The sequence below is a fragment of the Lissotriton helveticus genome, chromosome 8 (assembly GCF_964261635.1).
Source record: "Lissotriton helveticus chromosome 8, aLisHel1.1, whole genome shotgun sequence".
In the NCBI taxonomy this organism is placed as follows: Eukaryota; Metazoa; Chordata; class Amphibia; order Caudata; family Salamandridae; genus Lissotriton; species Lissotriton helveticus.
This window is the reverse complement of record NC_136069.1, coordinates 416,092,000-416,107,163: the sequence shown is the minus strand read 5'-3', so window position 1 is coordinate 416,107,163 and position 15,164 is coordinate 416,092,000. Positions and strand designations below refer to the sequence as shown.

Below are 15,164 nucleotides of genomic sequence, written 5' to 3'. Positions count from 1 at the left end.
GAAGTGCAGGTGTTGACGGACAACACCACCGCCATGTGGTACTGCAACAAACCGGGCGGGGTGGGGTCGTGGACCCTTTGCCAGGAGGCTCTGCGCCTCTGGCAATGGCTGGAACACCAGGGCGTCACCTTGTTGGTTCAACACCTGGCAGGTTCCTTGAACGCCAGGGAGGACAAACTCAGCCGTCGGCGCATGATGGATCACGAATGGCGTCTGAACTCTGACGTGGCGCAAGGCCTCTTTCGACATTCAAGGCGGCACTTGCTCGGAGACGCTTTTCGTCGCGAGTGGAGTTGCGGTCTGTTGTACGCCTTTCCGCCTTTACCTATACCACTTCTGCCCAGAGTGCTGAAGATCAGGCGCGACCGGGCCCAAGTCATCCTTGTGGCTCCGGACTGGGCATGAAGGTATTGGTATCACGAGCTACTCAGCATGTCAGTCGGTCCCCCGATTCGTCTGCCTCTTCAGGAGAACCTTCTGTCGCAGCAGCAGGGGACGGTCCTTCACCAGAACCTGTCCAGCCTCCACCTCCATGCGAGGAGATTGAGCGGCGGCAGTTGAGGCCATTTAACTTGCCTCCTGAAGTCTGTGATGTCATTCTGACAGCCAGGCGTCCCTCCACAAAAACGGTATACGCCTGCAGGTGGAACAAATTTGTGGCATGGTGCACAGCGAAGGCTGTGGATCCCCTTTCTGCCCTTCTTTCCGAGATTCTCCTCTTTCTTCTTTCTCTTGCCCAGCAGGGCTCTGCTCTGGGCACTATCAAGGGCTACCTCTGCCATTTCGGCCTTCTTAAGGCTTCCTGATCAGCCTTCTCTTTTCAAGTCCCCGGTTGTAAATAGATTCTTGAAGGGCATCCCTCACATGTTTCCTCCTGTTCCTTTCGTGATGCCTCAGTGGAACTTGAACCTGGTTCTGACTTTTTTGATGTGCGCTTCTTTCGAGCCACTTCACAATTGCCCTCTTTGTCTTCTGACTCTTAAGACTGCATTCCTGGTTGCCATCACCTCTGCCAGGAGAGTGAGTGAGCTCTAGGCTCTTTCTTTTAAACCTCCTTTCCTTTCTGTCCATCCGGATAAGGTTGTTTTAAGAACGCATCCCTCTTTGCTGCCCAAGGTAGTCACAGCCTTCCACATCGGGCAGTCTGTCACCTTGCCCACCTTCTTTCCGCCTTCATCCGTCGAAAGAGGAAGAGAGGCTCCGTCTGGACCTAAAACGTGCGCTCCTCTTTCTATCTGGACCGCACACGCCAGTTCCGGGTGGATGACAAGCTCTTTGTTGGTTACGTGGGCGCGTATAAGGGACGGGCGGTGCACAAACAAACCATCTCTCGGTGGGTCGTCTTGTGCATCAAGGTTTGCTACTCCTTGGCGAAAAAGGAGCCTCCTGTTGGGCTGAGGGTCCATTCCACTCTGGCCACGGCGGCTACTACTGCCCTGGGTCGGGGAGTCCCCTTGCAGGACATCTGTCAGGCAGCTACATGGGCACCGCTGCCCACGTTTGCTAGACACTACTGCCTGGACAGCCAAGTCCGGAGAGATGGCTTCTTTGGCTGTTCCATTCTCCAGGACTTTCTGGTGTGATCTTGGTTCGCAGACCCACCACCGGGGTTGGTATTGCTGGGTATCTATTCTAAGGTAAGGAATCTAACGAACGTGTTTCTTCAGATGAACAAGTTACTTATCTTCGGTAACGATATATCTGTAAGAAACATTAGTTAGTTAGATTCCTTACCGCCCCACCCATCCTCCTCGTTCTGCAAACCGATAGCCAGGGTTAAGGTCATCCCTTTCAGGGCCCTAGTTTCATGGCACCAGTGTCTGTTTTTATCATGGCTCTGCGTTTCTGCCGCGGAAAAGCTGTGTATAAGAATTGACGTCAGCGCGCGAGGGCGGCATCTAAGTACTCCGACGTCATCCCGACGCAGACGATGGATGGGAGCCGCAGACAATGCCTACCGACGCGCAGGGGTACTGCTACGCAAAATTTTCCCGGATCAAGTCTGACGCCTGGGGGTAATTCTAAGGTAAGGAATCTAACTAATGTTTCTTACAGATATATCATTACCAAAGGTAAGCAACTTGTTCGTCAGTGCTGCAGCCTTTTCTGAAGCCTGATTGTGAGGGGTCAAAAAGGTTGAATTTTTTGATGTGTTTGTCTAATTGGAGCAGACACATTTTTCAAGGGCTTTAGAAAGTAGGGGGAGGTTAGTGATGGGGCGGAGGTTGTTTAAGTCATTAGCATCGGCGTTTTTGATAATGGGGTAGATTTGACCAAGTTGGAGGGACCTCAGGACACTTGCCGTAGCAAGGAAGGTGTTGATGATTGAGGTCCAGGATGGGACGATAATGTGCTTTAGGTCCTGGTTAAGGTTAGACGGGAGGGTGTCTTTGGTTTGGGAGAATGGTTTTAGTTTATTAATACTGTTTTGGACTTTGTGCTCATTTACAGGGATGAAATTATGTCAGGAGGCATTGTTTTTTGGTCTGGAGTATTGGAGGTTGGGTACAAGAGGAGTAGGGGTGGGAAGGTGTGGGGGATAGTTTAGGGAGGGAATAGGAGAAGGAATGAGTGATGAGGGGTTAGGGTGAGGTGAAGTAGGGGTGAGTATGAGGGGGGACCTAGGGGTGTCGGGAGTGTGAATTAGAAGAGATGACAGGAGAAAGTAGGGGGTTGGTTGGGATCTGCGTTGAGTGAAAGGATTGATCTATTTTAGCTTTTTTAATTTTTTGTTTTTTGAGGAGTGGTCAATTTTTTCAATCCTAACGGTTGAGGCCGTCTGGTTAGGCGGTGCTGAGGAGGTTTGGTGTGGGATAATGTTGAACAGTTCTCTAGGTCTGTTTTTGGCCTGATCGAGTTGTGATGGAAGAAGGATGCCTTTTCTTTAAAAAAAAAAAAATTTTTTGTATGTAGACCTGGCTGATCTGAGGAGTGTTGGGTTCGAGTGGGAGGGATGCTGTCTCTAGGTTCTTTCCATTCGTCCTAATGATAGTCTTTCGATAAGTTCGAGGTTAAACCAAGATTTGGAAGGAATGGGCATGATGGAAATGGTGAACAATATGAGGTGGTGGTCGGACCAGTCAATGGGGATAATGTTGGTCAGGAAGGCTAAGTCATTGTTGGTAATGATGGCATCCAGGATGGCTCTTTTGGTGTGGGTGACTGACAAAGTTGTTTCAGGTCATTGATCTCGAGAAGGTTGGTAAAGAGGTTGGTAGTGGGATCATTGGTGTCGTTCAAGTGGAGGGTGAGGTCTCCAAGGAAGAGATTCTTTGAGGTGAATAATGAGGATTGTGTAATCAAGTCAGAAAGTTAGTCAGTCAAAGATCATTTTAATTACATAAGTATACATAATAAAATTAATCTTTGACAAAATCAAAACCAAGTTCATCAATAAAGGGGTGTGCATCACCAGGAGGGTTGTAGATAGTGTGTAAATGAATAGAGTGGGCGCCTAGAATTTTAAGTTTAGCTTCAAGGTATTCGAAGGTGGTGTGGCCAGAGTTGTTAACAAGGGAGAGCTAAAGTTCGTTTTTGAAGATTATGGCCAGTCCACCTCCTATTCTGTCAGGTCTGTCGATTCTGAAGATAAAGTATCCGGGGGGGGGGGGGCAGTAGATCAAGCATCCTCGAGTATTCATTGATCCAAGTTTCCGTGAGGAATGCGATGTCAATAGATTCACTAAGGATAGATTCGGAGATTTCACTGGCGTGTCGGGCGACTGATTGGCCGTTAACAAGCATGCAGGCGAGTGGATTGGTGTTATTTTGGGAGGGAGGGCAGGAGTGGATGAAGGAGAGTTGGAGGGGATCTGGGGGAGGGGGGGGGGGGGAAAGGAGGGAATTCTGTTGGTCCCTAGAATGACAGGGATGTAGGAATAGGGGGGGAGGTGGGCTGTTGACTGAAGAACTAGGATGGTAGGAATTGGATAGGTCAGATGGGGAGAGGCGGTTTGAGGTGCGGCGAGGCCTAGACCTACTACCAATCAGTAGAATCTTTGTATAATTCACTTACAACCTACTCTGAACAATAGGAGTGATTCAACTAGGAGTATTGTAAATAATACAGAATCTGACCTTAAAACTACTTATGGTTTGGAGTGAGAGATGACTTCCTACCCCCTCTGGCTACTAGTAAAATGGCCTAAAGGAAAAAGTTGCTGGTTAGTTTTTATATTTGTTTTGTAACTATACAGATTCAGTTTGAAGAAATGTAAAAGCAAGTGATCTAAACACTGTATGTACTATTGTTATGTAATCTTATTTTAACTAATGTTTAATAAATATTGAAACATATATGCAGGTTTATTTGGAAAAAAAGTTCAATAAAATTGTAAAACAGAATATTGAACTTGTGCGTTTATGTAAGATTAAGCTAGAGATGCACAGTTACAGGCAAATGAGTTATTCAGTAACGTTCTGTATTAGCTATTCATGTAAGTGCATTGAGCATTACCAGGTGGTCTTGTCTTAACTCTCTTCATTGGACCTATCCTAGTTTACAAAGTACTAAAAATAAATATAAGTACAGTTTGTGAAAAAGCCTTCATTTACAGGCACCGGCTGTAAGGGAAAAACGTATATACTCTGAAATAAAATGAGCATTGGCAAAGTTAATAGGCCTAGTCTTTTGCACATTGGCTTTACCAGTGCTTGTTTCCCAACCTCCTCTTGTAATGGGTTTTGTTTTTTGGGAGGGGGGGGGGTGATGATTCTAGGATGGCTGCTGTTAGTGCTCACCAACAGTTGGTGGCTATCTGGTAATGCTTTTCCTTCTAGTTTAAGCAAAAAACATTTACGATAGCCACTGTGCATATACATTAGTGCCATCTTGGAATGGCTTGAAAATAATTTTTTTAAATGACTGCCAACTCATATAGCGGTACAAAAGGGGGTGGTGATGGACTGAGCATCTGAACCAATCAAACACTCACACCCAGTAAACAGATCTGGGTTTAATCCATCACCGTTCTTTAGCCCACTCTGCCACCCCAGTTCAGACATGGCCATATGCAAATCAATCTGACCCTGTGCCTCATGGGAACAGTCTAGCCCGAACTGCCAAGCCATGCCTTCCCTGGACCGGATTCAAGCTTCCTAGGACCGGTTTCTGGCATTACAGCCGTCTTCAGCCAGGCTTGCTTGAATCCAGTGGCAAAGTGAGTAAGGGACTCGCGTCTGAGCATACCCTGCCAACTTATGGCGAACAAAGTGGTACAAAAGGACGTGGGTCCCTTGCTCACTAGGCCACTGGAGTCAAGCTATCCTGGCTGAAGACGGCTGATCGCCAGAAACCGGTCCTAGGAGGCTTGATTCCATTCCAGGAAAGACATGGCTTGGCAGTTCCGGCTGGACTGTTCCCATGAGGCACAGGGTCAAGACTGATTTGCATATGGCCATGTCTGAACTGGGGTGGCCTGGTGAGCAAAAGAACTATGGATTAAACCCAGATCTGTGACTGGGGGTGAATGTTTTGCCATTGTGCAACATTCCGTCCATCATCTTGTGTTTTGCAACTCATATAGCGGCAGGCTGCACAAGAGTGTGGGTTTGGGGGTCATGTGGCTGCTGGGAACTAAAGCTCCTTTTTGTGTTTTTAATCCTCAGCAGAATAGAAAGGGGCAGGGGCTACCAAAACAGACCAAGCAATGCATGGTCGGATGTCTGCAGTGGAAGAATACCTAAATCAGTGAAGCCTAAATGCTTCTCGGGCATGGCAAACACATCCATCCTATGAGGAGCAGGGGTGTAGAATAAATAGTCACTGAATCATGAGCAAGAGGTGGATGCAGAACAGTCTCTAAACCCGCATTAAATGCAGTAGGGCTCTTTGCTTACTGGCAGCTGAAGCAGTAGGCAAGCCATGAGCAGTAGAAAAGAAAACGTTCTAAAAAAAAAAGTGTATGTATGTATATATATGTGTGTGTGTGTGTGTGTGTGTATATGTGTGTGTGTGTGTATATGTGTGTGTATATATGTGTGTGTGTGTGTATATATATATATATATATATGTGTGTGTATATATGTGTGTGTGTATGTGTGTGTGTGTGTATGTATGTATGTGTATGTATGTGTGTATGTATATGTATGTGTGTATGTATATATGTGTGTATGTATGTATATGTATGTGTGTATATGTATGTATTTATGTATGTGTGTGTATATATATATATATATATACACACACATATACTACACATATACACACACGTATATATATATATATATATATATATATATATATATATATTTATTTTTTTTTGCCCAATCCTGTCACCAGGAAATAAATTTGATTTATTCTCAGAAGCAGTCGTGGAAGTCATGAAAAAAATCATGAAAACACGAAACGCAAACAAAAGAGAAAATCTCTCGAAAGAAGAAAGAGAAGCAATAACATCGTTGAGAGAAGATGCAAATCTTATAATCAAACCAGCAGACAAGGGGGGCAACATAGTCCTGATGGATATTCAGGACTATGTAAAGGAAGCAATGAGACAACTCAATGACTCAAAAAATTATCGAAAACTTCAGAATAATCCGATCAATGTAATGACAATACAGTTAAACAGACGCCTACAAGATTGGCGCAACAAAGGATTACTCCATGAGGATAAGCTCAAATTCCTATCCAAAGATTTTCCGGTGATTCCCACCATATATTTCCTGCCAAAAATACATAAAACTCTGATTAGTCCCCCAGGCAGGCCTATCGTGTCATCATGTGATAGCCTCTATGAGAATGTCTCTCAATATGTCGACATTTATCTAGCACCAATTGCTAAAGACATGAGTTCCTATATCAAGGACACAAGTGATTTCCTAAGGATCCTAAATGACATCATATGGGACAAAGAATACCTGCTGGCTACAATTGACGTAGTATCACTGTATACGTCAATTGAACATGAAATTGGTCTGAAAGCCTGCAAATACTTCCTCAAACAACGGAACGTAAAGGAACTTCAACATACAAATATGCTCATGGACATGATTGAGCTTTGCCTCACCAATAATGTATTCTTATTCAATCACCAGCTGTACAAACAGGAATGTGGCACGGCCATGGGCATCTGATTGTCGCCGAACTATGCGAACATTGCAATGGGATGGTGGGAGAAAACAATTGCGTGGGAACCAATCCACCAAACGGACATAGATAAAATCATTTTATGGGTCCGTTATATAGATGACCTTTTTTTAATCTGGAACGGAAAACTACAGGACTTCAACAACTATTTTTCCAAACTTTGCCAAAATGAAGTAGGCCTGAAATTCACATGCTCAACAAGCAAAAAAGAAATAGACTTCTTGGACCTGAAAATCTTTATTGAAAATGAAACCATTCATTCAACTCTATTTCGTAAACAAACCGCAACCAATAGCATACTTCACGGCACCAGCTTCCACCCTCAGCCATTAATTGCAAGCATACCATATGGCGAGTTTATTCGCATGAAGCGAAACTGCTCAAAAGAATCAGATGCAGAGACAAAAATAGAAGAAACAGCAACCAGATTAAAAGCTAGAGGCTACAAGGAAAGAACTCTGGAAAAAAACGAGTGGCAAATAAATCCAGATCCGATATCCTAAAACACAGACAACACGCTAAAGGTAACACAAAGTCCACCACGATTCATAACCACGTACAATAAAGAGAGTGGGATCATTGCTACAAAAATCAGGAAATATTGGCACCTCATATCCAATGATCCAGATATTGGAGAAATGCTAGGAGATGGCCCATTATTCAGCTACGGAAAAACGGAATCATTACGAGACCAACTAGTCAAAAGCCATTTTGAAACAAAAACTCCCAAAGGAAAAGCCAACTGGCTCACCAATCAACAAGAAGGCTTCAGAAAATGTAATGCATGCAAAGCCTGTAAAATTGGACAAAACAAAAACAGCTTTGAGGAACCAAATGGTAAAATGACTACAATAAAAGGAAAAATCACACATGTGGTATATATCGTTGAATGTGAATGCAAGAAACAATACATTGGAAGCACAACATGCATGCTAAAGAAAAGAATATTAGAGCACATAAGAGCGGTGAAGAACAAGGACATGTCCTATGCAACTGCCAAACACATGGCATCATGTCAAAACAGCAACTGGAAAGCTATGACATATTATGGGATTCTCATGATAAAACCTAGCGAAAGAGGAGGCGACAGATGGAAAAAACTGAGGCAGGCGGAGTCACGCCTCCTCATCAGATTAAAAACCAAGGTGCCGAGAGGCATGAACAATGACGAAGAACTTTATGTACATCTTGAGTAATTGAAGAACAGCAACAATATTTTAACAGACTTGGTAGAGTGATAAGGTACTATACGCTTAAAAAACCACAAGAAATTAAGATATAAATTACAATATCACAGCACCAGCGAAATACGAAGAATCAAGATGAAATCCAAACTGTTCACAAGAGAAAACATATAGTGGCGGTGACCAAAATGCAATGCTACATCCCAGAGACATTGTAACAATCACATTAATATTATGACTGTCAACCAATGAAGAAAATGGGTATTATACCCAGGAACTATACAAATGCAAAACAAACATAAATCATACATGTCATAAGAACCCAATGCCTGGATTAAATTGTAAAAAATGATAAAATTGTAAATAGTTGTAATTATGTCATTGTACTACATATCCCACAATGCCCCATAATAGCAGGTTGGGATATAAAAGTAAAAAGTAATGATTACTCACTTACCGAGCACAAAGCCGAGGTCAGGCTGAAACACGTTGGTTAAAGTTGTGTTGAATAAACCGAGCTGAAAAATCACCCAAGTCTGTGTGCCGTATCATTGGAGCAAAAATTGCTGTTTTGGGCAATGATCCGGCCCCTATGCTGAGCACCAGTAGTGGAGCGCAAGCAGGGTTTGAAGGATCACTTTGCATGTGTGTGTATATATATATATATATATATATATATATATATATATATATATATATATATATATATATATATATATATATATATATATATATATATATATATATATATAATCGTAAATCATTAGTTCTTGGATATTACAAATTGGGTTTGGTGGTAGATATGGAAAATGGTACAGACATCCTGCTCTAAATGTATGAACTGTTTAGATGAATTTATAAATCACTCCCCCCCCCCCCCCTTATACTACTATGATCTTGGTTTTAACATAGTTTTCGTCAACAGACAGTCGACATGCTACAGAACATCCCTCTGAACCAAAATGTGGACTCTCCAAAATACGAGAAAGGTAAGGAAGTTTGTAATAAATTAATATCAACACATTCAAGGTTGGCAGCATGAAGGAATGAACTGTTCATGTTTTAAATCTGCATCTTCTGCACTCTATTTTATTAGCCATTGAAACCTATACACATACCTATGCTGTGTATTTAGCAAAGGAATTCAGTTGAGTGCATCAGTTGCTATTGAACAGCTCATACATGCATGGCTCTCAATTACCCACACCCACATTTGATTTAAGGCTAGGAGTGGAAAGCTGCTGATATTGAGTGTTATTGCTACTTGTCAGTGATCTGTACTCAGTTGAGGCATACATGCTCTTTACTGCTTAGGTACTTTAGGTGTCACTTATGTTGTTGTGACTATACCTTATTAATCATCATAGACTTTATTTCAATCATCATAGATCATAAAAGTTTAACCGCTGTTGGACTCGGATTCACCTGTCCACCTGGGGTAGCCTGGCTCAAGCGGTAGGCCTAAATCTTAGGCTGTCTGAGGTACTTGCGCCACACTCGCACAGTAATCCAGCGTACATCCACCCAAAGATGACACTACACCGTAATTACAAAAAGGTAGAAATGCGTTATCTTTCCTTCAGTTAGTTTATCAGGTGCATACAATTCATTAAATCATATAATAGGCATTACTTCTGGAACACCTGCATTTGTAAACATATGTTAAAGTACCAGATCACATTTCATAAGCGATTCCTTTTAGCACTCAATGTATCAGAGAGAATAGATTAGCTGTAAACATAAATTCATTACATTACCCCCTTTTGAAAGAAAACAAGTTCCAGTGATAAATCTGCAGCATTGGTATCTGGAAAAAGGAATCAAGCCGTTGATAGCCTAGAATGCTGCCTGCAGACTAAAACAATAGACCATTTACACAGTGAGTATATTCTACATTCATTTAAGGAAATATTTCAGATTAGCAATCCATACAGGCAGGAAAATTGTTGGTGAACACACTCACGTTAAGAAGGCAGTTCATGAATTCAATTAACAAAATAAGGAGGCAAATTCTCTCAAGGAATTATAGCTACACTTTTGCTTTAGCATGTTAACATGTCCCACTCGTTAACTTGCCAAGCCCCAGTTTCAAATTAGTTCCAGTCAGACCGAATCGATTCCTGAATCCTTCGTCCTTACAAACTCTGAACTCCACCCGCAGTGTAACTTGGCTGTCTCTAGCACCCAGGGCCTCCACACTCTCCTCCTAACTCCCAGCTTACTTCGACGCCTGAGGCGTTTACAGCATCTCTGAGATTCCACAGATCGAGGTGTTCTCTTCTACCGCTCTGCTCAGGGGAGGAGGAACCCTAGCCGCTAAACTTCCTGAGAGGAATTCACTCTCCTTCGCTGGTTGATCTCTCTCTCTTTCGCGTCCCTCACTGCAGCGCTGGAATGTGGAAAGAACCTCCCTCAGGGCGGGGGGCTCGCTCAGGGTTGGCCCCCTTCGATTCCGCCCCTTTCCTCCTGGACGCTCTTTCTTGTCGGCGCTGGGGCGGGACTTAACTTGGCCTCACCTTTGACTTCCTCGCATACGGCGGAAGCGACACTTGTCTCTCACGCCGGCCCCCTTCAGGTTCACCTAAGCGGGGGCCTGGCGGACTGGCTGCCACAACGCCGCTCCTTTCCCACACGATGCAGGGGCTCCGAACAGAAAGGCAAAGCCCGCACCGTGTGCGCCGGCAAAACCGGGGTCCGCAGCAATGCCTCGGAACCCGCACTGATAAGGCAGACTCCGGGGAATTCCGGCCGGTCAGCAAGGAGTCGGGCAGCCGAGGCCTCCAGACGGCCGCACAACAAGGGATAGGATGTATCGGCAGTATTCGTAGTCCCTTCCCGGAGGTTGTGACACCCCCCCCAACTGCCAACTCGTATGCCCTCTCACCTCGGTTAGAGTCCCAAACAGACACAAGAGGGATGATGTGCCTCAATAAGCTAATGGGGGGCAGGGCTAGGTCAGCTCATAGGGGATGACATCAGCAATGAGGTAGCAACCCCTAAGGACAGTCAAACCTTCACTTTGCGCACCAACCTACCTTCTCAGTTGCCTAAGCTCCTGACTAGACTCCCCACAACAAGAACAAAAAGTCTGCCCACCAGTCCTCCTTGTGTAGCCCAGCCAAGGGAGTCCGGAGTGGACTAGAAGGTTCTCGAACCCCTCACTGTAACCCTATGGCCCCAAGCTATGAGGTGATCTGGACAGACCACCATTTTGTGTTTCCCTACCCTTCCACCATTTTAGGGGGGCATCTGTGCCTTAATACCAATATTTTATAATAGGGTGCCCAGAGACCTAAAGTCAACACCAAAAAAAAAAATGTAATGGACAAGAGAAAAGAATGAGAAGGCAGAAAAAGTGGTTTAAACAAAAAGAAATATGAGGAGGGACCACCCAAAGGGCGGACAAGTCTAACAACCACAATACACAAACGTAAATAATATACATAATAAATATATATATCTAAAAGATTTCAGTTAGAAGAACAATAGGAAAGACTCCAAATTCATGTTTCAGCCATTATCCTAAAAATTGCAAAGACTTAAACCACGTGTAAAATTACAATATAAAAGAATTGCCACCAGCTAACTTCTTTGAGAATCAAGCAATTCAGGATCATTGACAAACTTTAGCAGATTGGCTCGCTTAATCCAGAATGCCTTTGGAAACCTACCCACACAAAACGCTACAATCTGGCGGGTATCACTCTGTAGTATCCTAAAAGTTTCCTTGGGCTCCTCCAGCCCAGGTTTCTGCACAGGGGAACAATCCATTTTACATGTGTATATATTTATAAAGGGGACAAAAATCAAAACCTGGCTAAGTGTTTCCGACCCTACACACAGTTCTTCTATCGGACCTTTATCCGGTTGCCATTTGCGCGTAAATGATTTTATGGGTAGGGTGCCATATCTGAATTGGAGATCGTTTTTATGCCAGTGAGGGGACAATCTCATCAATGTGGCTTTCGTTGGTGGCTTTTGGTTTCCGATCAATAAATAACACTGTGAGGGAGCCCTTGCAGTGTCTAGTGCCACACTTTCCCAGAATAATCCCTTCAGGTTGGCCTGTCCAATCTGACACATACTCTCGGGTGAAGTCCAATATTCATCCATTTTCAACTTCAATGATAGTTTTGACTGCACAGATCCACTGTATTTTTCGTGCATACTGTGGGACCAAAACATCTTTGATACCATAACGGTAGGAGACTCCAAAGCCATGGTTGTCCATAATCTATTCTACATTCAATCTTATGGACAATTTTCTTTTTTGCCATATTTAGCTATAAGGGAAGTCAATGGTGTACTGACCGGAAGATTAAAAGGGTTCTAAGGAAACTTAGTTCCACCACAGAAAGACCTTCAATATGTGAGTAGCCCCACAATTCAGCACCATATAGAACTGCACCCATTCCTTGTCATTGTAAATTTCCAGAGCTGGAGTCACCCTTCTTGATATTGTTTTTCTTTGGATTTTCCCAATTTGTGTGGTATACAGGATCAAGAAAAGATGCACCTTTTCCACCTGTGGCGCCCAACATAAGTTCCAATTTAATGCCCAAGTAATCCAAACTTAATACTACATCGAAAATTATATCACCCACTAACATCCTCCTCCTACAGGGTTTCGATTTCTGAAGACCATACATTTTGTCCTGGAGCTATTTAGCTCCACCCCGGCTGTACACAAAACAATTGGAAGGAGTGCAGATGTTGTTGCAACCCTTGAGGTGATTTAGAAATTAGCAAAGTATAATCCGCAAAAAGGAGTGTAGGAACTCTCCGACTTCCTATCCTTGGTGCATCACACCCATCTCTATCTAATGTGTCAATATCGCCATTTATGTACAGCTAAAAGAGTGGGTGCCAGGACACACCCCTGTCTGACCACCCCGGTCTATCTGGATCTGATTGGTCCGGGCCCCATGCTGCCCCCACCTCACCTGGACAAGTGTGTTGTCATGTAATCTCATAAGAACGTTCAACACAGAAATCCGAAGCCCCCTATCCTCAAGAACCCTCCATAATTTGGAACGGGGGACAGGTTTGAATACTGCACGTAGGTTGACAAAGGCAACAAAGTTTACCCTTGCATATGATCACCTCTCTTCAGTATTTACGGGCAAAACGGAAGTTCTGATCTACAGTGCTCACATTTTGTCTGAAACCTGCCTGCCAGTCAGAATATAATCTCATCCCTGATCCACTCCTGTACACGTAATAGAACTGGTGCAGGTATCTTCTGCACCATTCTTGACATTATCACCTCTGTGGGAATAAAGCTGTTCAAAGTGGGGCCCCCATTCTGAGGGCTGGATGCAACATATGAGGGTTTGCTTGCGACTGCTAAGACAGCCAAACGCTGACTTCCAAAATGCCTTATTATCTTTATTACAAAGTGCTCTATACAGGTCAACCTATATGGAACTCTGCCATTCTCTTTTGGCTCTATTTATCACTTGATGGTATAAGTTTCTTTTCTTAGCTATATCTAGCTGAATTTTGGTCTTAACCGCTACAATGAGCTCCCATTTGGCTTCCTTACATTCGCTATTATACCTGTTTACGTGTTTGGTGAGAATATTCCCCAACCGCCTTTGTTTACCCAATTTATCTCCAGTAAGGGCAATTGGCTTTTCATGGAAGTCAGCAAACTTCTTGATTCTAGAGGCAATCAGGAAATGCGATAGACTCATGTGTAGTAACACTGTTCTTGATCACTTCTAAAACCTCAGGGTTTGTCATCACCCAGTCCCACCTGATTTTCTTGGAAATGTTAGTATGTGAGAGGACACCCGTATCTTTATTGCCGTATAGTATCTGCGCTCGGAACTGCATCCCAGATCAACCTAAAAAGAGCATTGTGGTCACTATTCTGGTGCTCCATTATATCCATATCCACAATTGCCAGCCAAAGTTTTAGATTAGCCAGAAAATCTATTCTGCTATGTCCTACCCTATTATAGGTCACTTTACCTTGTCTGTCTAATTGACATCCACCATTTGTTGCCCTCAAATCAAAATGTTGTGTCCTGGCCAATATTTGGACCACCTTTGTCGTTTACCTAACTGTAGGAAGATATAGAGAAGGAATACCCCATTGGCTGTTCTGGTCTTTTATTTGATCAAGTAGGGAAAAAACCATGGGTTCAAAGGTGGCATTTAGATCCCCGGCCACCAAAAGCCTATCTTTATCTGGGCTCTCCAACAGTGCGTGCTACAATAGACTAATTACATTTGTCTCCTTACTGCTGCTCTCTGCTCTTTTATAAACATTATAAATTCTTAATATCATGCCAGACCGAAACACCAATCTAACAGCTAGAATGTCACTGGAGGCAACAGGCACAGGGGGTATTCTACACTGGAGTGATGTTTTAATCCCTCAGCACAACCCTCCTGACGGTCTGCCCCTTGCGGACTGGCTAGCATCCACACAAGGATGTATACTCACTTTTATGGGCTGGGGCTAGACACCATGTCTCTTGAAAGAGGCAGATGTGAAATGTTTCAATAAAATCACCCCAATCATCATCATCATCATCATCATCCTCCTCCAGTAGCTTAGTCAGTACTGCTACATTCCTTGACAAGATTTTAATGAGGTCCACGGCAGAGACACAGTGAGAGGTGGCAAGTCTGGTTACCCTATGATGCTACCCCCACTGCTTGTCTGGAGGCATACTAACTGAAGACTAAGTCTGATCCCTCAATCTATCCCCTTTATTCCATACCGGAATCTCCCTACCCAGCTTGGGCGGACTAGTTGTTTGAGCTATTGGCGAATGGGTCTGCACTTCTTCCACCTAAATACTAGCAACAGGCTTACAACAAAGAAGTGACTGAGGCTGCAGTCAGTGCAAGGGGGTAGATAACCCACTGCTGACTGCCTC

At 43.7% G+C, this 15,164-nt stretch overlaps 1 protein-coding gene across 4 annotated transcripts in view; it reads left to right on the top strand.

Moving 5' to 3' along the window:
- The window catches only part of CKAP2 (cytoskeleton associated protein 2), a 248,826-nt gene that overhangs the window by 192,623 nt on the left and 41,039 nt on the right, over positions 1–15,164 (top strand). For all 4 annotated transcript variants that reach the window (XM_078657257.1, XM_078657259.1, XM_078657258.1 and 1 more), the window contains one exon: positions 9,197–9,260. In XM_078657257.1, the coding sequence (XP_078513383.1) occupies positions 9,197–9,260 (64 nt within the window). The remainder of the gene's footprint in view (positions 1–9,196; positions 9,261–15,164) is intronic.